The sequence below is a fragment of the Mirounga leonina genome, unplaced genomic scaffold (genome assembly GCF_011800145.1).
Source record: "Mirounga leonina isolate KUSES-001 unplaced genomic scaffold, KU_Mleo_1.0 Mir_169, whole genome shotgun sequence".
Lineage (NCBI taxonomy): Eukaryota > Metazoa > Chordata > Mammalia > Carnivora > Phocidae > Mirounga > Mirounga leonina.
The window spans coordinates 14,613,369-14,636,746 of NW_023270431.1; the positions used below are offsets into that span (position 1 = coordinate 14,613,369).

At 34.0% G+C, this 23,378-nt stretch overlaps 1 protein-coding gene across 1 annotated transcript in view; it reads left to right on the forward strand.

The window, feature by feature from the left end:
• Positions 1 to 23,378, forward strand: part of EPHA3 (EPH receptor A3) — a 360,422-nt gene that overhangs the window by 83,485 nt on the left and 253,559 nt on the right. Inside the window, exon 3 of the mRNA XM_035015173.1 lies at positions 20,286 to 20,946. Within this exon, the coding sequence (XP_034871064.1) occupies positions 20,286 to 20,946 (661 nt within the window). The remainder of the gene's footprint in view (positions 1 to 20,285; positions 20,947 to 23,378) is intronic.

Genomic DNA, 23,378 nt, shown 5'->3' on the forward strand with positions numbered 1-23,378 from the left:
CTTCTTCTTCTTCTTCTTCTTCTTCTTCTTCTTCTTCTTCTTCTTCTTCTTCTTCTTCTTCTTCATCTCCTTCTTCTTCTTCTTCTTCTCCTTCCCTTCCTTCCTCTCTCTCTTTCCTCCCTCCCTCTTTCTTTCTTTCTCTCTTTCTTTCTTTCTTTCTTTCTTTTTTTCTTTCTTCTTTCATCAAGAGATGCGTGCTTACTGTTTGTGTCTAGAAATGAAAATTAAATCACAGTGTTATATTTTTGACTAGCACAGTTGAGGCTCCATCATATGTTTTATATAAACCTTTTTTGATAAAATCTCAGTGTATTTTCACACAATATTAATTTATTTTGACACTAGATTGTGGCTTCCTCAAGGACTTAGTAACATTTACCTTGTCTAAGAGGCCCAGGGACCTGTCTAAATACCTCTGTTCATCCATATAATGGTATAAGCTTCACCTATCAATATATGCCCCTGGTTTAATAAAATGTAGACCAGATGATAAGCTTACAACTCACCTACAGCTCCATTTACATTTTTAAATTTTTTTTTTATTATTTCAAAAGAAAAATTGCTTAAACTTATTTTCCACTGTCACAAATTGAATTATGGGAAATGAGAACAAGTTAAACTTCACATTGAGAAGCATTTTCTGATATTTTGTTAGTTGTACTTGTGTAGTACTGCCAATTACATTTATTAGCCCTAAATATTAAACAGCTGGCAGAATTCCACTGTATATAAATAAGACATTTGAGACCTGGACAAGTGCCATTCTGAATACAGCCAGCTGGTGCTTTTTACAGTTTCATTCAGCCCAGCAGTACTGATTCCACAGTATGTTCAGTGTTTAGGTAAATGACAATAGAAAAACATGTGGTGGATAGGGAATGCAGTAGAAAATCCCATTGTGTAGAAAGAGAACATTTCAAAGACTTGTGAAGCCAAGGAAGCAATACATTATGCCCTGTTTGTTGAATTTATTGAATTTTTTGTTACCTGAGCTTTGTTTTTAATCTTTAATTTTCTATGTGTCCATTTTGTAGAGCTCTGAGTTATGCCATACAAAATGATTGCTGCTTTATTTTTCCTTTTCTAATTAAATTAAAATTAAAAATCTTTATTCATGTTTATATTAACTATAAAAGTCTATTGAACTTAACAACAGTGTCTGGTTCAGATTTTCACTTCACACTGAATGTACTCTTTTGGAGTACTACATACTTAATTTTTATTTTCACATGCATACCTTGCTTTTGTTGAATTACTTTTTAAAACATAATTTACCATGTTATTTAACATCAAATTAGTGTTTCACAAATGTAAATGTATAATATTATTACAGTGAATAAGATATGAAGATAGATGTTGGTAAAGTGACATGAACATTTATGAATAAAGTAAATATGAAGTAAACATTAATTAATTTAAATGAAAAGATAAATTTGGACTTATAATATCAGTATAATTCTAAAAAATGTCCTCCTGTTTTGCCTGACTGTGTATCCCTAGAATTAATTGGTAAATATCATAGAAAATATTTATTGATGTCTATTGCATGTGTGCATTTGCCTGTGTATGAAAAAGCTAAATTAAGCAGCCATCCTGACACTCTAGACACTTATCTGAGATAATTGACCATGACATATCTCTGTGGCATTACTTAAAGAACTGGGTTGAGAAATGCAATATAACAGCTCTCTTGACTTTTTTTAGAAGAGAAATCTATTATATATTAACTAACACAAAAAACTTCTTAGCACCTCAATCTGTTTTTTTTTGATAATTTTAAATATGTTTTAAATTATGTAATTAGTATATCCTAAATAAAAATAAGCAATCTGAAGAAATACAGAATTTTTTGTTTTGTTCTGTTTTTTTAGAAATACAGAATTTTAATGGGTGTTTTGTTTTCATTTGTTTTCTAATTTAATTATTTTTATTATGAAAATAAATAAATTGATTTGTTATTTTTCATAGTTACCTTTTTAGTACCAACACATAATATTTCTTCAATAAAACATCATTGAAGAAACAAATAGATAAAGTACATCGAGACAGGCATCAAACCAGTTAAGTCTCATTCTATACTATGCACACCAATGACATTTGACATGTAGCCAAATGCAGTGGATCAGTCCTCAACCTTCATCTTTCTCAGCTACTAGGAGCATTTGACAAAGCTTGTCATTAATTTATCTTCCTCTTTTAGAAACTCTTTCTTCGTTTGGTATTGCTTAGAGTGTAGTGGTTTAATGGATTCCAGTCTGTTTAGAAGATGTTGAAAATTTCTGAAGGGAATAAACGTGAGTATTTCTCAAGTATGGATAGTACTAAACAAGGATTGATCTTATATTATGAAGTAGAAGTATACCATAGGCTTATCTGATATAAAGTGGGATTCTGGTATTAATGTCCAGACTTTTATTGCATTGGTATAATGTCCAATCCTTTATTCCAAGTATAGTATTGAAAACTATACTAAAAGACTTAGCTCTGTTTTGAGCTACACTTTTCTTCTTGAAAAGTCCTGGTTTCCAGATGATGTTACTGTGAGTTGTTCCTTGCTTTATAGTAACCGGCCCTGACTCAGTTGCTTTTATTCTAAAAGAGAACCCTTGTTTTCATCTGCAATATTTTTTTATATCAGCTACTCTTTTTAAAAAAATCACTTTAAGTACTCTATTTCTAATGATGGAATTAGTAAGAAGACATTAATTTTGTCTAGTATGTGCTGTAATTTATTATTTATATATGCCTTCCATTGTGCAGTAGCCCTGCTATTTTCTACCCAAATATAATAATGACAAATACATTTTAAACTTGTCTACTTTTATTTGGAAGCATAATTTCAACATTAAGTCTTAGCTGAAAACAGGTCTCTCATTGTGCAGAAACTTGGACTCTAACACACTTCCTGTGCAGCACTATTAAACATCCTCCATCTGTAGCAGTTCAAGGTTTTACTACTTAACTATTTCCTGACACCATGACTACTTAAACTAAAGGGTTTATCTGCTTCTGTTTTTGTATTTTATATGTCATTGAAGTCAGGTCACAGTTACCTGAATTTACCTTATTTTTTAACCCTTGCTAGGAGAAACTGATAAAAATATTTAATTGGGTGAGGGGGACCTGGCCTGATTATAATAAAAAAAATTCTTAAATTCTTTTTCTAATTCTCTTCAAAACTCTTTGTTTGCCAAGCATATCTTTGAAAACATTTGAACCAGAATTTTTGGAGAACAATATGATAAATCAACCAGTTAACTGGGTACCAAAAACAACCTTTACTTGAAATATTATACTTCTCAATTTTGCATAAATGTCATTACATGGTATATTCTTTGCTAGGGCTTCCATAACAAAGTACCACAGACTGGGTGGCATAAACAACAGAAATGTATTTTTTTTTACTGGCCAGAAGTCCAAGATCAAGGTGTTGGCAAGGTTGGTTCCTTCAAGGGTGATGAGGGAAGGATCTGTACCAGGCCTCTCTTCTTGGCTTATAGAGAGCTGTCTTCTTGCTCTGTCTTCCCAAAGACTTTCCTCTGTATGTGTGTGTCCAAATTTCCTTTTCTTATGAGGACCCCAAGTCACATTGTTTTAGGGCCTGCCCTAATGATCTCAAGGTTATCATCCCTTTATAGAACCTACCTCCAAATATGTTTCCATCCTGAGGAACTTAGGTATTAGAACTTCAACACTATGGATTTGGTGGTGGTGGGACACAATTTAGCCCATAACACATGGTTAAGTGCTTACCCATTTCCTGTTGTTCGTTTTATTGAAACAATTAAAATATACTCTTCTTCTTTCATTCGTTGAGCAAATATTTATTAGATGAACCCTGCTAGATATTAGTGTGTCAAATAAATAAATAAAATCTTTAAAAAAAAAAAAAGAGAGAGAGTGCTTGAGTTCAAATCTTCTGTCACTTCCTAGAGTGTGTTGACAAGATTTTGTGTAGTCTTTTGGAAGTTTAGTGTCTTCACCAATGGGAAGAAGATATTAATAATCCTTTATCTTTTAGTTATGAGGATTATATTAGACTATACATATCAAGAACTCAGAAAAACGTCTGCTTCATAAAAATCATTCAGTGCATGATTATGTTAGGGACTAGCTTAGTGAAAGAACACCACAATCCAAGAGGAGAATCCTAGGCATTTATTCTAGAAACCACATTACAGTGTTCATTAACTTACATTTGACACCCGGAGTACTATTAGAAGATTGCTGATATTAAAAATATTGTACTCTGGGCCCTCTTGGATCCAGATTTATAGGGATAAGAGTTAATCATCTTCAAAATAACAAGGCTAATGTTTTAAAGCAGTGAGCTATGATAATGGATAGGGTAAAATACACTATGTATAAAACCAACACTATATATATAATATATATATTACAAAATAGTATATATCCCATATATATTATATATGTTAAATCAAGCAAAATACATAAATACTAAATTATTTATAACAACCTAGATGGTTGTAGGATTTAAGAATTAGTCCTCCAATAACTAGAGTATAAAATTGACTAGGCCATCTTACCAGAACATTTTCTTTCAAATATACTTATAAAAATCTGTAAACTCTAGAGTTAATATTAGTTTTCCTCAGTATAGTACCATAATCCTAATTCAGAAATGACTTGGGTTCTATATTTTGAAGAGGATCATAATGCAAACAAACTGGTGCATGTTACCATTTTAAGTGCCAAATAGCTCTGGATGCTGAAGGCTTCTGGAAGCATGTAGTATTAGGAAAATAACATTGGGAACCATCCTGCTGCTAATCCAGCATAGACAACTGTTTTAAAGCATACCAGCTTTAGCCTCATTTGATCAAGAGATCAGAACTGGTCATCAGTTATAAAATTAGAACTAGACTTTAGAAAAGTACTTTTAAATAAGCATATTTTGGCACACCTATTATTTATACCTAAACTTTGGATTTATCTGTGGATATTCTCAGAAATATTTTGTAGAAAGTTGAGCAAAAATTAGTTTGTTAGTAAATAGAGGTATAATGGCATAAAATTATAGTTTATGTTAATATAATACTTGAAAATACAAAATAATATACCCTGCTGAATACCTTCTCCTTATGCAAATAAATGGTCAAACTGTGAAAAAGGAAACAAGAGCTCTGTAACTTATGACTGATTTTTGGGTTCATTTTTTCTTTTAAGTTCAAAATTGCTCTGAATGTAATTAATAGCTATTTCCCCAAATGATAATGGCCTTGGCATTACTGTGGGAATAATTGTTCCAATTTATAAACCTATTTTGTACAACTTAATTTGTCATTAGAAAATTTTTCTCAATCATTTTTATTTAAATCAATTCCTTTTTCTTTGAAAAATTTTAGTACTCCCAGTATGTGTACTTGCTATCTAAATATTAGGTAAATAATATTGGCCCATTTTTCCATGCTCAAAATATTTAAATTTTCATTCATCCTTAAACTTTTATGAACATCCCGTGTATTACACTTATCTCTAATCCTGAGCATGTGGTTTTTTAACATTCCACTTTATTTCATTGCTTTTACTTCGAATCACATTCACTTTGGGCTGTGAAACACTATACACTATATATTGTAGAACACATATGATCATGTGGTAATTTTCATAGTGGAATATTTACCACATTTATTTTGTTTACAGTTGTCTTTAAGTCAGGATTGAAAGAGAGTTGTCTATTCTCAAATATTCTTTTGGAATGTAGCTTTTCTTTTAAAAAATACTCATATTTCAAAACATGTTAAAACATACTATAAAATAAAGCAACAGGTTTCATCTAAAAATATAGCAGTACCATGCCCCTGCATTTGTTTCAAACCCATTAATTTTTGCCTGTAACCAAGGGGGAATTTACAGTTGAAATTTCTATGGGTTACTAGTGGATCAGTGTTCTACCAAAACTGACATGAAAATCAGTCCTGTCTGTCTTGCAGAGGTCGTATGGTATATTGACACTAATATAGGATAGAGCATAAGACCTGAATCTTGGTTGGTCTAGTTGGACCCTTATTAGCATTGTGACATTGGACATTTTTATCTCCAGATGTCAATTTCCTTACTCGTGAAGAAAGTCTCAAGGTCTCTTTATGGATTCAGTTTTTATTCTAGGCTCTGTATCTATGGAATCCACTAAATCTTTTCTGTTCAACTATAAAATGTTTTTTTTTTTTTTAATTACAATTACTGCCTCAACTTCTCTTCTATACCCTCCTTAATTCCATAAAGTTTTGGAAAAACCTCTGCTACTTAAAAAACAAATAAAAACATTTTTATAAGTCACTGTTTACTAGTTTATTCTTCTCAGACCATATGCTTTTTACTCTATTCTTCTTATTAAATTAAAAAAATTCTTGAAATTCTCTCCTGTCTACTATCTCTGACTTGTTTTTTCCCTATTCCCATCCTACCTCTATAAATGCTCCTTTTCCAGCAGTACTTACTATACTTAACTTAAAAACCCTTTGTGATGTGGAGATGATTTCAATATAGAGGCTTTGAAAGAACAATTTTTATAAACGTTCCATTTCTTTCATCAGCTCATCTTTCTCTTCCTAACCTCTAAACATAAAGCATTTCAAATACTGTCTCTAAAATTCCTTTTTCTTCTTTTTTAATCATCATAACCATTTCCAGAGCTTTAATTATGCAACTTCAAAATCTGAATTTCTACCCTTATACCCCCTTTTTTCCCCTGACTTCTAGATGACCTTTCTAGCTTTTGAAAAAGTCTTTGTGTTTCACGTTGACATGACAAACTTGGCTTATATTAAACAAAACTGTTCCTCTTCTTCCTATAATGTTTCCTACCTCTATTGCTGCCTTTCTCTGCTGATATTATTTTCAAGTCACCAACACAGATTAGTGGAAAATAGGAAAGGCTTTGTAATGGAAAAGTTCTGAGTTTGAGTCCAGACTCCACCATTTAACAGCTGTCCAATTTGGGGCAAGTGGTTGAATCTCTTACTAAGCTTTCCTTTGTCTTCTCTGTAGAATTAGTTGATAATGGCACCTGCTGCGTAGGGCTTTTGAAAGGATAAAATGATGCATTTCTGAGAAAGCCTGTTCCTAGCCCGTTCCTAGTAACATCCTCATAAAATGGTCAGTTTGATTATCAAATGTTAGCTTTAAAACCTGGGTCATTTTCAGGCTTTTGATTTTCTCAAGCCAAATATCCATCAATTACCAAGTCATAGTCCTACTCCTAAAATATTACTTTCTTTCAAAAATTAACCCATTCATTTGCTCATTCAATGAATGATGATGTGGACCCCTGTCAGGTGCTGGGAATCAATAATGAGTAAAATAGCCAAACTCCCCTCACTCTCCCTTAACTAACTGCAATAACTCTTGAATTCATCTCCCTCCACTCCTCCTCCAATCCATCCTAAATACTCTTGTCAAAGTGATGTCCCTAAATCCGATCTTTGTTTGAATCTCTTAAATGATGAGAAAAACCTCATTTACAATCCAAACCATTCATAGGATCATCTCCCACTTCTCCAGTCTTCTACTATTCTCTGTAGAGCTGCCAGATTGAGGCTCTGCAATGTGAGTCATGTTGGTCCTCTGCTCACATCCCAAGATTGGACCTTAATTCCTCCAACTTCCCCACTCTGCCTCTGCTATACTCATTTTGTCGCTCTTCCTAGGACACACCACATACACCTCACTCCTTGTGGCTTTTTACTCCAAAAACACTCCTTAGGGCCTTCTACTTCTTTTTCCTTTGCTGTGAATTCTCTTTCCTGATGTGTCCATACTTCTTTATTCAAATATCTCCTCAGTGAAATCTTCCTCTACCATGAGCCATCCTTTCAGGTCTTTATTTAAACATCTCCTCTCTGGTGAGGTCTTTCTGGGCCATTGGTTTTAAATCTCCCCCTCACCCCCCCCCCACACACACAACTGTCTCCTTGCTTCCTTTATTGTTTCTTCTTAAAACATACTACTACATAAGAAAATATAAATTTTATTCTTTATCTCGTTTGGTTTTTATTTGTTTCTTAGCCTGTCTCTTCCACTAGAATGTAAGCTCCCTGAGGAGAGAAATTTCAGATCATTTTTGCTTGCTGCTATAAATCCAGCACCTTATAGAATCCATACTGTATAAGGGGTGTTTAGTAAGTAAATGCTGAATTAATCAAAGAAGTTTCATCTCTCACTTCAGCAGCTTCATGATAACCACTCAGTCGGTGTTTTTGTGTTTGTATTTTTCCATATTGCTTCCTGTGCCTGGAATGTGTTTTTTTTTTTTTTTTTTTCTCTTGCTCTATCATCACCTATTTTTACGAGTCAAAATTCCACTCATGTTTAAATTTCTTGCCTAAATGCCACCTCCTTGCTGCTGTTCTCTTTCTCTGGTTTCACACTGGTTGTTGCCATTCTTGGATGGATATATCACATTCTCCACCCTCCTCTAATGTCCCGCACCCAATCTATCATCAAGTCCTTTGGCTCTACTACCAAAATATTTCCAGAGTTTGATCTATCCTCCACCAGTAACATCCTGTCCTCTGTCACCTGAGCTATTTTAATAACCCCCTAATGATCTCATTTCTTAGAACTTTTCTCCTTACAGTTCATTTCCTACACAGCAGCCCTTAACCTTTTTAATACATGAGTCAGAACATGTCACTCTTCTGGCCAGACCCTTTACTGAATTCTCATTTTGTTTGAGGATAAAATCCAAAGTCCTTCACATGGTCAATGAGGACCTAAATGCTCTTATATTCAACTACTTCTCTGATCTAATATTTCACCACTTCATGCCTGGATCACTCCATTTCAGCCACAGTGGCTTCTGTGCTCTGTCTAGATTTTAACACCATCCTCAGTCTCATAGCCAATGGAGTTTGTACTCTCAGCCTGCGATGCTTTATCAGCAGATACTCTCTTGGCCTGGTTTCTCACTTCATTCAAGTGGCTGCAAAAAATTAGACCTTATTCCCAGTTAACCCATCGAAGATATCATTTTAATCAACCCACTGTCTCCTCTTAACCTATTTTTATCTGTTTTTCTTTGTAATGAGCATCACCACTACACCTATTGTGTGTGTTCCTGTGTGTGTGTGCTTACTCTTTTGTTTTCTTTCAAGTAGAACATAAGCTTTATGAAAACACTGTGATTTCCTTCTTATTTTTTTCATGAAGAAGAGGAGGTCCCCAGGGCATAGAAGAGTACCTGGCCTACAGGGAATTTCTGTGGAATAAATGAATGACTGTCTAATGTTAGACTTACACATATTTCTGTGTTCAAAATGTAAGATTTTCAAGGGCAGGAAAGCATGACTTTTGCATCTTTATCATAATGGTAGTACCAGAAAACAATTTTGTCATATGTAAGTGCTTGATATGTATTTGTTTTACTTACTTAGCAGGTAAGAACTATATAAGCACTTATTAACTATTAATATCATCTATTAAGCAACTGAAAAATCCTATGTGAAACTATTATTATTTCCACGTAGGCAATTGACACAACACCCTGACCAGTATGGAGTAAAAGCATTATAATAATATATATTTTTATTTTATTAAATTATAGAATATGAATGGGGCACCTGGGTGGCTCAGTGGGTTAAGCATCTGACTCTTGGTTTCGGCTCAGGTCATGATCACAAGGTTGTGAGATCGGGGCCCATGTCGGGCTCTGTGTTCAGCGGGGTGTCTGCTTAAGATTCTCTCTGCCCCTCCCTCTTAAAAATAAATAAATAAATAAATAAATCCTAAAAAATTATAGTATATGACTGTTAACATGTTATGCAGATAGATTATATTTAAAAAAAGAATAGTGAAAGGAATTGAAGGGCCATGTTTAATAAAATTACAGAACTATATATAGTACCTGGTAAAGTGTAGAATATTATTGGCAAAACTTTTACTCCACATAGAATAGCAAAATTATCATAGATAAAAGACAGCAGAATCATTTATAATAAAAATATGATGTAGTCCAATATTCAGTTAACTTTTGTCATTATATTTATATTGAATTTCAAAACAGTAAAGCCACTACACTTGTCACAATTGTGATGACCTTAAATAAATTTGAAGAAACACTAGACTAGTTAAAAAAAAAAAAAAGGGAAACAAGGAAAGCTTGAATTTAAAAAATATTTGAATTATTTTATAAGGAAAATTATTTTATAAGGAAAAAAAATCTGTGTATTCCAATGACATTTTCTGTTAACTCTCAGCAAGAGAGAGAGAGAAGGCGTAAGCGGGGAGGGGGTGGGGCAGAGGGAGAAGGAGAAGCAGTTTCCCGCTGAGCAAGGAGCCCCATGGGAGGTTAGATCCCAGGATCCTGAGATCATGACCTGAGCTGAAGACAGCTGCTTAACCGAATGAGTCGCCCAAGCTCTCAACTTAGCTTTGGCAGAGTAATAAATAATATTTGTTTACTGCTTCCTGGGTGTTGCACATTATTACACCTATTTTAAATGGATAATCTGTTATTCACATCTCCAGAGTTTACTATTTTTTTTTCCATTTTACAGATGTGTAAATTAAATCATAATCTGTTGAATCTCCTATTAATTAGCAGAGCTAGCTTTCTAATCCAGGGTCCATTTGTCCAAAGAGTTTAGATCCTTAATCTGGGCTCCTTAGGATACTCAATGGAGAAAGGATTAAAAATGTTCCTGTGAAACAGGTTTGCCCCCACAGTGTAGAGAACTAAAGAAGTCTGGAGCTTTAAAATCATCATTGTAGATTTTGATGTAGTCAAAATCTAATGATGTAATGTGTGGTGATTAACATAACATAATAATTAAAAAAAGAAAAAGAAATAATTGCTTTAAAGCACCTTACATTTCATGGAATTGCTCTCAAGAATTACACTTATTGTGTTAAAAATAAACTGAGTTATCTGAAGATCTATAAAACCTAGCATACGTTCCACGGTGACATGAGTTAATTTCATTTCCGTCACTGTGAGTGCTCCACAGGTATATTGTAAATTGTTATGAATTACTGTGGCTGTGACCCATTATCATAGCAGGAAATTACATGAATCTCACAACTGATATGAAATGTACTGCTGTCACTGCTATGCATTAATTTCTAAGTAGTTGGCCATTTGTAATAATTCTGTAAATGTCCATCTTAGCACAGTTTTCAGTCTAGACAAGTTAAGCCAATGTGCATGGAATTTCCCCCCATTATTTCCAAGCAGTTATACTGAATTCTAAAATTACCTTTTTATTGGACAATTTCATATTGAACATTTTTCCAAAAATTGGAAACATGATAGTTTCAATTCCTACTCCCTAATATTCAAGAGAAATTTATTCCATAAAGAGTAAGTCATTTGGATACGTATGAATAGGAACACAGAATGAGAAAAGCTCTGATAAATATAAATGATTTTTCCAAATTTTATGGAACCGATAAATGGTTTATTAAATTATTTTTTAACCGCATTGACCTCTTTGCTGAGATGAGTTTTAGATAATGGTATACTTCATGGCTATAGTCCTAAGAATAACATATTTGCAGTTATGTCTCTTTTACATTATAAATAGAAATATTTCACCCTTAAAATCACAAGTCTATAGTGCAGATTACACTTTTCTTGTATTTGCTTTGATATTGACATTTATGCCCTTGCAGAAAAAATAAATTCAAATAACAGGTTTAATTGAAAACTTTTGACAATGGTGAATTTATATTAATTTCCCCATGATATATTTTATATTTTAGTACATCATATCTCTTGCAAGTCAGTTCCTCTGACTAGAAGTTAATTTTTTTGGTAGACCTTTAAGCATTTTGATTCATTTTTGAAAGTTTATCCTTTGCTGTCCCACCATCTCCCAGACTTTAAGATTCTTTTTCTTCATGTTCCAAAATTTTGCCACCATCTATTCTAAAAATCTTTATCATAACTTCACTGACACATAGTTCCTAGAAATTTACTTCCCACTTCTTTTAAAAAAAATTGCAAAAATGCTTATAAACATGGAATGGGTTTTATCTTTACTCAGTAGGGCCACTCTTTGAGACATAATTATAAAAAATAATGGTTTTGAAAATTCAATGCATTATGTACCCAAAAGCATACTCCTGTGCTTTGTTAATTATATAAATTTAATATTAGGCCCATTATGTGATATTTAATCTTAGTAAATTTAGTGAATTGGCTACTTGATTTTAGGCACAGGGCTAGATGTTTGAGAAGAGAAAATGAGCCAAACCAGAGACCGTGTAGAGGAGAAAGAATAATGAATAAATAAATAAGTGACTGTGTCTTTTTTTAATAAGATTTTATTTATTTATTTGCGAGAGAGAATATGAGCACAAGCTGGGGGGAGGGGCTGAGGGAGAGGGAGAAACCGACTCTCCTCTGAGCAGGGAGCCTGACTCAGGGCTCCATCCCAGGACTCAGGGATTATGACCTGAACTGAAGGCAGACAATTAACCAACTGAGCCACCTGGGTGCCCCATAAGTGACTATGTCTTTATAAAATGAAAGATGATATAACAATGGCTATAACATAAGGACAATATATTCCTTAAGCACAGGTACCTTGTCTCCTATTAATTATCGATACAGAGCTTGGCACACAGTAGTCATTCAATACATATAAATTAAATATTTTTGAAAGGAGATATGTAGAATCTAATGAGAACACTGTTTCATAAGAGAAAATTTAAATGAAATGCATTTATTTATGTGCATGTTCCATGATATTTTTTCTGTCGATTCTTGCAGTATTTCAGTAGAAACAGGAATTTTTCTATTTTTTAGTCATCAGAAAGTTCTAATATAATGAGCTGTGTTACTCTCTGCACTTGTGGGTACATCCTGCATACATTCATAAGAAAAATTTATATCCTTTTATAATCTTTTGGGAAATGTTCAATATACATTCATTCAATAGAGGTCATCTTCTTAAGACCTCTCTTCTGGATCTTTGCAGTGGTCTTTCTATAGCCCTCTTCTTTTCTTTGGAGAATCAGCTCCCAGTCCAGAGCTAAACATGTACCTCTTTTCAGTGGTTTCTCACTGTAGCAAATGAAGACAAGGCATGCCAGGTGATATTTCCACATTGGCCCAGGCCTTTCTGTTCTAAGTAACTGCCCACAGACCACTGCTCAGTGTCCATACTGGAATCCAGTTCCTTAAACAGGTTCTGTTCCTACACATCATTCTGTTTGCTTACCTTCTATATATAATGTGGCCCCATATTTCAGCACATAGAGGTTCTATCTTTATTACCCATCCATTTCTTCTTCCTTAATGCTTTCCCACAATTTTCCTTAGAGTGGAAATCCTTCCTTTCCCCATAGCTCCTTGCAGTACCTTGAAGAGCAAGCATATCATCATTTGCCTTATGGAGACACTTTTGCCTCTCTCTCCAGCATCAATTTCTGGATAGCAAAAATCACATGTAACTTATCTTTTTACTATCCATGGTTTCTAACCTAAGCTTTACATAGAAATATTTAATAATTTAATAAAACTTTCTATCCAAAGCTTTACATAGAAATATTTAATAATTTAATAAAACTTCTATGAGAGAGGCATCTTAGAATATCACAAATCACCACAGAAAATCACAGTAGGAAAGTACCAAACTATAAAAAAAGTAATAGGTCTAAAACCAGTTTTCTTGTCTTCATACCAGGAGAAATACGCTTGAAGGTAACACTCCCCATACACTGTTTACATCTTTTTGTAAAGCACACACTTTGCATTTACCACCAGATGTGAAATAGAAGAACACCATGATGAGATTTACTTTATTTGTAATAGAATCTTACAAATCTTTGTGGGAGGTAGAGATGAGGTTATTCAGGTGAGCCTCATTAAGTCATGTCTGGGACTTGGCAAATCTAAAATCTTCAAACAGATGGGATGAAGGCTGAGCAAAAGGCCTTTCTACAGAGAAGGGAAAGTGGTATCTAGAAACTTTAGACAATGTTTCTGAGGAGATTCACAAGTCTTGGAAATTGGTACTGGAGTATACAGCCAAGTCAAGTAGATATCAGAGGTGAATAATCCAGTTGGCAAGGGACATATAACATTGGTTCTCAAACTTAAATGTACATTAGAATTGCCTAGGCAATTTAAAAACAGTTAGTTTGGATAGACACCCACGAAGCAGTATTTTACAAAGCTCTCTGGCTAATGTTTAACTGGAAATAAGAACTACTGACATAGGGAAGTAGACAGACAATGTGGTCAGAAATACGGCACGTTCATCCACAGGTGCCAAGATGTGGCAGCTGCCCTGAGATCTCAGCACAGTACCACTGACTCCCAGCTGGAAGGAAAATGACTAAAATCAAATTGTAGAATGGTGGAGCAGTGGACACTCTGGTTCTTGTCTCAGTCCAGAGGTTTAAGGAACTGAGAATTACTGAGAATGAAGATGGAACCATTTGTGAGTGTGAGGTACTGGCTAAAGTAAAGACAGAGGATCCAAGGTAGACCCTGTAGGGGACCCAAGAACCACCTCCAAACCACCCCCCAAGCTTTCGGAAGGCACCGCTATTAAGAGCCTGCAGCTTACTACAACTGCAGAAAGTACCACGGTACGTCCAATGTTCCTGAGAATTCTGCACAGGGCTCTTATATCATCCAGGTCCTAACTCTTCATTTCACTCTCTGAAATCTTTTGTTGGCTTTCCTTATTAGTAATCTCTGGCCAGGGGTACCTGGGTGGCTCAGTTGGTTAAGCATCTGCCTTTGGCTCAGGTCATGATCCCAGGGTCCTGGAATCGAACCCCACATTGGGCTCCCTGCTCAGTGGGGAGTCTGCTTCTCCCTCTCCCGCTCCCCTGCTCTTGTGCTCTCTCTCTCTCTGTCAAATAAATAAATGAAATCTTTAAAAAAGAAAATAATCTCTGGCCTTTCCCTCCTTTCCTGTTTTTTCAGCTCTTTTCAGTATACTTGACCCAGAGTGGGATGTTGTCCTCTCCATTTAAATAAGGCAATTCTAATTTGATGATAATCAACATTCTGCAGAATATTTAGGGGTTATAGGTAGTTGGGGGAGTGGATAGTAGTCATTTTATAAAGATTGCCAGCCATACCGCTGCAGGCATGCCCCTATTAGGCATTTCTATTCTTAGACTATAACCAAATACTGTTATCTGATGCCAGCTTTCCAACATCAAATCCCCATCTCTCTCTTCAATCCCTGGTTACAAATTTAATTCTCTGATTTGACCAAAAATCAACATCAACAGCAAGAAAATTAAAAAAAAAATTGTATTCCTCATTTGTTTCAACTGTTTTATCTTACTCTACCTTTTTATATAATACTGTTAGAAATATATATCTCTGTGTGTATGTGTGCTCTTCAGACCAGAATGGGCTAAAAAACTATTTATTAGTAAATGGAAATATAATGATTTTTGTAGATATAACTGTGCCTCACACTTGACAGTGACATTCTTACTGTAATAAGTGATTATGCATATCCACATTTAAAATGCTGGTGCATGGTAAATGTTCGAATATTTCTAGGATGAAAATTTCTGAATTTTGAAATGGTTGTGTGTGTACAAAGGGGAATAAACGTGGGAGTAAGAAACATGAGTGGAGAAAGAATAACATGAATCAACTTAATATCACATACAATTATTGAGTGCCAGATTAGTCATCGTTAGCATTTTGCAAAGTGCAGAATTATGTTTCTTATTAGCCATTGAAATGCAAATGTAATATTGTAAACATAAGAATATCAGTGATCATTTTCTTTTTATTGTCATCTGTAAATTTCTAAGAAATTGGCTTTAAATCTTATAAGGTAAATCATGAAAAGTGCTTTTTCTTACTTTTTAAGTATTTCCCAAACCATGTTAGCCTATGCACTAAACATATTGCAGGTTTTCCTCTCTTAAAGAAAATGTAAACATTTTCCTCCTTACTCCCTTTAAACAAGTTGCTAAAAAATGTATCCAAGAGAGTATTTAATATAATCCTTAATTACTATAATTGAGATTTATCAGAATGATAGTTATTAGGTTAAATGCTGATTAATTATTAAAATATATGTGTTTTCCTCCCAAAATACATATTTCATTCAGTGACAAGGAACTGTTCTCTCTAGAAAAATATAAATTGTCTCTTGTATCCTACACTGTGTTTTGATAGTGGGGAGGTTCACCTTGTTTCTGCTTCTGGGAATAAGTTTCAGAATGATCTTTTTAGGGAGAGGAAGTCTGGATACATGATTTTCTTATGTTTGTAATAATTTGGAAAAAGAAAAAAAAAACAAGGAACTCAGTTCTGGCCTTTGTGGTCTAATAATAAAAGCTCAGAATAAGAATCTGGGAATTAGGCTTAATGTCAGAATTGTTGATTTTGGGGAATTTAACCTTTAGAAAAATTTTGAGTTCTTCCTAGTTCTGTATCCCCTTCTGCTGAAGACAGTGTTACTGCTGAATACCCCTTGCAGAGATTTTTTTTTTTTTTTAATTAGGAAAATGAAGGGAAATATGCTTTCTTTGTACCACCTGATTCTATATGTCACCAATTCTATATATCACCCATTTTCTTTTTCCACGTTTTCCTTGGGACACCCACTATGGGAATATAGTATTTCTAATAATTTATGAACATTACACATTAGTTCTTGGAAGAAAGGGTAAACATGGGCATTCTTTAAGTTTCTGAAGTGTAAACATTACAGCCACAGCCTTAATTAGTGATTTCTGTTGTTGCTGCTTCTATTGAGAATATGCTCATTTAGGGATTTTATTTCTACTGTCTTCAGTCCCCAGCAAGTGCTAGGGCTTGGGACTTGCTCTTTTTGCAAGTGGACTGAGATAGCAAAACACCATCACGTAACAGGCAATTTGGTCTTCATTACAAATTAATGAAGTGATAATTATTGTTCCTTGCAACCTTTTATGTGCAAAGCAGGCTGGTGCTGTTCACATTATCTTCTTGTACATTATACCTCTGCATTCAAGGACTTGTGATAGCTTGCCAAATTAACATTGAGAAGAAAAATGTTAAACTACAGTGAGATCTCCCTAATTAAAATCATATTTTATATCAAATTATGAAAATCTCTATATGGTCATCACCTGTTTGATGTCTAGTAAAATACTGTTCATAGCAAGATATACTTACAACCAATTCATTATTTGTACAAACTCATATCTATTCTGATAAATAAAAAAGACAAAAAAAACCCCAAAAAACCTTGACCTAAAAAATTTTAAGTCAGTTGATTTATTTTTAAATAATGATATTGGTCATCTAATTTTCTGTAAAATGTCATATAAAGCATTTATTGTCTGGAGTTTTACTAGTCCTGTCATAGTTCTTTACAATGTTATTATAGAACCAATGTAATACTAGAAAAATTCCACGTAATACTGACTTTTTAACATCAGAGTTTTTTGAAGTTCCAACTCTGTTCACTCTTTATGTTTCTCTGATATTAAATATGTATATGAATTTTACTTCGACTGTGACTTTACTATTAAAGGCAACTCAGTGTGAAATCATCAGAACTGAGAATCTTATGCACACTTTTTTTCTTAAGAGCTCCCTGTATAATAAATTCATAGAGTGGATGTTTGAAAATGGTATATTAGTGGTTATTAAAAGTACAGGGTGGACATTTCCTTTTCTTATATTAAGATATATTTTGTATATCATGTGTAGGGTTTTCTAAAACAGTCTAAATTTATTCCTTTGTTGGACATTTGGTATGACAGTGAAGTCAAGCTAATTTTTCTTCCAGAAAATGGGTGCCCCACTTATATTTTAGACCCTGAATGATCAAGGTTATTAGCATCAGTAGTGCTTTTTACTATTTGCTTTTGTTTTGTTTTAGGTTGGTAGAAGAGCAAGGGAGAATAAAAAGTTTTTAAACTGTGTTTATCACATTGGCGGGGTCTACAAATTGGATTTGATCATTCAAACATCCTAATGTAAATAATTTATTTTTTTTCTAATGTGGTCCAGTGGCCAAATAAATGCTGTATTTCTTCCTTGTGGTTACCATCAATTCAATAGATTAAATTTTATCTAATGTGACTGGAAGCTATGGATTAGAATTCCTATGTGTTTTTAATATACATAAATAGAAAAATATTCATATATTTTAATGCCATCGATTTAGTTAAGTATTGAAAACTTGCCTTTCCTGATGAAAATAATTAACTCTCTTAATGGAGAAAAGAATTTGGAACGCATTTCTAATGGGTTTCACAAGGATTTTATTTATATATTTATTTACAAAATTAAAATATATTCTGGGGACGCCTGGGTGGCTCAGTTGGTTAAGCGGCTGCCTTCGGCCCGGATCATGATCCCAGGGTCCTAGGATCGAGTCCCACATTGGGCTCCTTGCTCAGCAGGGAGCCTGCTTCTCCCTCTCTCTCCCTCTGCTTGTGCTCTCTCTGTCAAATAAATAAAATCTTTAAAAAATAAAATAAAATATATTCTGTTATAAGAAGTTTGTATTTGTACTCCCTTGAATGATTTCTACATATATTATGAGAAAAAATAATAATTTTTATACATCTCTCTGGTATTGTGTGCTGCATATTACGGAGGTTATGAAGAGGTCCAAAATGTAGCAAATGCATATGAAACAAAATTCAACTAATTTTAGCATGCATCATGAATTAAATTTATAAATGCATAAGACATTTGATAAAGGTTGTATAGTACATATGGGAGGAGAGAAAAAAAAAGAGAGGGAAACAAACTATTAAGAGACTCTTAAAGATAGAGAATATACTGAGGGTTAATGGAGGAGGGGGAGGGGGCATGGGATAGATGGGTGATGGGCATTAAGGAGGGCACTTGTGATAAGCACAGGGGGTTGTACATAAATGATGAATCACTGAATTCTACTCCTGAAACCAATGTTGCACTATATGTTAACTAACTAGAATTTAAATAAAAAATTGGAAAAAAAGAAAAAATAATAAAGGTTATATAGCAGAGAATTTCTTAAGAATGGCAGGGGTATGGATGACTTCAAGGAGAAAAGAGTGCAGTCAAGTTGGAGTTATACCATAAACAAAAGAAGATCTAACATGGCTTTTGACAACAGTAAAAAAGTTCACACTGACAAGGACATAGTATGTGAAACATGTAATTCACCAATCTCCATTCAAACTTTTAGAAAAAAAAAAATGTATTTTGGAATTAGTTTTTGGAAGAATGTCAATACCAAACTAAAGAGTTTGAAGTTATTTGTATAGACAATGGGCAGCCATAGAAGTCTTTGAATTCAAGTATGACATGACAAAGGATGATAGATTTTCCTGGCAGCACAGGGCAAAATTTGGCATGGCAAAAAAAAGTGTAGACACAGGTATAATAGTTAGAAACAGATGGTATAATAGTTGCAGAATCATAAGTACCACAAACAACGTGATGCCAGTTTAAAAACCTATGCTAAGGATCACAGAAAGCAGTGCTTCACTGTCCTAAAAAGTCTGAAACTTTTTAAGTGTTTTTGCATTGAAAAAAGTGTTAGGATAACTTTAACTGCTGTAATAATAAAAAAGGAAATAGCCACTTATTTCTTGCTTGTGTAAAATTCAGTGTGAGTAAAAGATATTAGGAATTGAAATGTTCACTACATTTACATCTTCTGTTTTCTGTGTATAGCTATTAGGTTTTTATTTTGTTGGCAGAGGGAGACATGTTTGTATTTTCACTTCAAATCTTCTTTTGTAGTTCATCATGTATTCCTTGAAATGACTGAGTATGTTAAAAAAGGTCATGTGTGGAGATATGTGGTAATGACATCATTTAGATTCTCCTTGTCTTGCCAGATATTGATTTTACTAAATTCTGGACCAAATTGGGGTAAGATGAATAAAAATTTATTTTAGGCAGCCGTATTTTTCATTCTCTTTTTAAATAACAAACAAAACACAATCAAAACCTCTGTACAACAAAACCATTTCATAGTGTTATTTGAGTTAACTGATTTGAGGTTTTGATGCTGGAATATTTGTCTAGGTATAATCAATTGCTAAGCAACTTTTTTTTCCTGGATATCCCACAAACCACAATACAATTTGAATGCATTCATCAAAATTATAAATTACTTAGTGTCAATGAACTCAGAGAAACCTGCAAATAATAAACCTACATATAAGAATGTCATGGAGTTGCTCCATGTCATGATCTTTAATGAGTAACACTGAAGTTTCTCTTTAATAATTTTGTATATCCTGTGATTTAATTAGCACCCTCATTTTGTATTCATTATTATTCATTATGAGTCATTCATTAATTCTGCCTCTCATTTTTTTCTCCTTTGATTCTTCAGTGGGAAGAGATCAGTGGTGTTGATGAACATTACACACCCATCAGGACTTACCAGGTGTGCAATGTCATGGATCATAGTCAAAATAATTGGCTGAGGACAAACTGGGTCCCCAGGAACTCAGCTCAGAAGATCTACGTGGAGCTCAAGTTCACTCTACGGGATTGCAATAGCATTCCATTGGTTTTGGGAACTTGCAAGGAGACTTTCAACTTGTACTACATGGAGTCTGATGATGATCATGGGGTCAAATTTCGAGAACATCAGTTTACAAAGATTGACACCATTGCAGCTGATGAGAGTTTCACCCAAATGGATCTTGGGGACCGTATTCTGAAACTCAACACTGAGGTTAGAGAAGTAGGTCCTGTCAACAAAAAGGGATTTTATTTGGCGTTTCAAGATGTTGGTGCTTGTGTTGCCTTAGTTTCTGTACGAGTGTACTTCAAAAAGTGCCCATTTACAGTGAAGAATCTGGCTATGTTTCCAGACACAGTACCCATGGATTCCCAATCCCTGGTGGAGGTCCGAGGATCTTGTGTTAACAATTCTAAGGAGGAAGATCCTCCCAGGATGTACTGCAGTACAGAAGGCGAATGGCTTGTACCCATTGGCAAGTGCTCGTGCAATGCTGGCTATGAAGAAAGAGGTTTTACGTGCCAAGGTAAGAGTCTTCTCTATTTTCCTTGGAGTGGTATTGCTCACCTGTGAGTGTATTATCATTGAGTGACTGACAGAAATGAACCCAGCCTGAACTCACTGGGCAGCAAAACATGCCTAAAACTGAACAGTCTGTTTATAGACCAAATTTATCTCTCTTGATGTGTTGATCCACAGTTTGTTGTAGAAATATTAACAGTGTTTGTGTGGTGCTGGCCTGTACCCCACAAGAGGGGTTACATATACTATTTTTAAGTTTTGTCTGCTTTTTAGTGACTCTGCTATTATAACTCTAGATCAACTGAAAGAAAAAAAAATATGTCTCTTTTATGTAGAGGGAAGAAATATCATTGGAACTCAGGTAATCTAATTCTAACAGAATTAGATACTGCATTGATTATGTGTTTTTCTATCTCACAGTGGTATGTTACTTAATTGATATAAAATATAGTCTTCGGTGATGTCTGTGCATCAAATACATGTTTACTTACAATGCATTAGTGCTTTAATAAAGATTATTTTATTTAAAAATCCAGGGTTGATACCTCAGTGTTTGAAGGATAGAGGGGTAATTTTTAAAAAAATTATTTTGCTTCATGGTTTGGCCCTTTAGGCTGCCCGGGAGGATATCTGTACCACACCTTCGTTTGGAATGCATATTTGATCTTTAATATAGTAGCAACAACTCTGAACACTGTTACCAAGTTGATTTTTATTAAAACTGTCTTTGCATTTGAAATAAAATTAAAAATAATCTTTTTTAATATAAAATTTGATATATCAGATGAAAACTTCCACTTAATCCCCAAATTTGTTAATTTTGCACTAGGCAAGGTTGGTGTTTAAGAACACACTGAAATTGTTATTAAAATTTTAAATGTATAAATACATAGGAGAATTTAACTACTTAGTCCTGGGAATCTAGTCTGTCTTAATACCTTTGTTTGCTGTTATACTCTGAAAAAGAAATTGAATTTGGTATTTTCTTTGTAGCCATTCAGTATATCTCAAACTATGCAGAAGAAACAAATATACTTTATATATAAATTAATCTTTCTACCAATGTGAATGGAATATAACATTTTGCTTTTGACTATAGACATTATAGCAAAAAGCTTAATGAGAGCAAAAGTTACATTCTAGTCTCATACTTCCCCATGTTATTTAGATCCTTGACAAGCACCATCAGAAATATCATTACTAAGTATGGTTTTGAAAGTTCTAAAATTGAAACAACATAGGCGATACTACTCCTTATATACGTGAGTGGAGAGAAATCTCAGTAGTCTTTATAATCCACTTTGAATCATATTTTGTCTCTATGGTATTCTTTGTGATATATGGTATTTGTGAAAATTATTTTATATATGTATATGTAAAAACATATATTTTAATCAGAGAGAGAGAGAGAACGCACAAGCAGGGGAAGTGGCAGGCAGAGAGAGAAGCAGGCTTCCCACTGAGCAAGGAGCCCAATGCAGGACTCGATCCCAGGACTTTAGGATCATGACCTGAGCTGAAGGCAGCAGCTTAACCGGCCAAGTTACCCAGGTGTCCTGTGAAAATTATTTTAAATAAAATAATAAAGGCCTAACTCAGGAGGAATTTCAAAATTGTTCATTCTCTCTAATTTGGTCTCTATGGAACCAGTCTCTGATATCCACACCAGGAGAGAAATAGATATGTCTCCTTCTCAGTAATATGTATCAGTTTATGAAGAACTATCTCATAAAATATGACATTGGGCAAGAAACTTAATCATTAGATGTTTGGATTTTAAATAATTTTCATATGTTTTAAAATCTTATTGAAAGTTATAAGAAATAGAAAAATAAGTATCCGTGAGGTAAATAGAATTGCATAAAAGTATTAGTAGAAATAAAGCATACAAACTTATGTTACATGCTGTCTTAAAGAAACTAGTAGAAGAATAAAAAAGAGTCACATGAAGTTGTAATTCAGAAAGGTCACAGTGAATCAGAATTGTTTTACTTTTAACTTCATTCTAATTTACTGAACTACTTTTTAAACTACTATGTTATTCAGTTGTATCCCAAGATTACTCCTAGAGATAAGGATTGATTGATTGATTGCTTTTGTGAGTGAGAGAGAGCAAGTACAAGGTGGGGGCAGGGACAGATGGAGAGGGAGAGAGAGAGAATCATAAGTAGGCTCCATGCTCACATGGAGCTCGCCATGGGGCTTGATCCCACAACCCCCACCGTGATCCGAGCCAAAAATCCAGAGTAGGACACTCAACAGACTCAACCGCCTAGGCGCCCTTACGGATAAGGATTTATGTGAAAGTTTTATATCCTCGAATCTTGTTTATTATGTTGAAGGATGTCAACAGCACATTTTTGGTATAGTAATGCTGTATCATCACAGACTTTCTTAGCGTTTAAAAATACTAGTTTCAGAATGAGATACATGTAT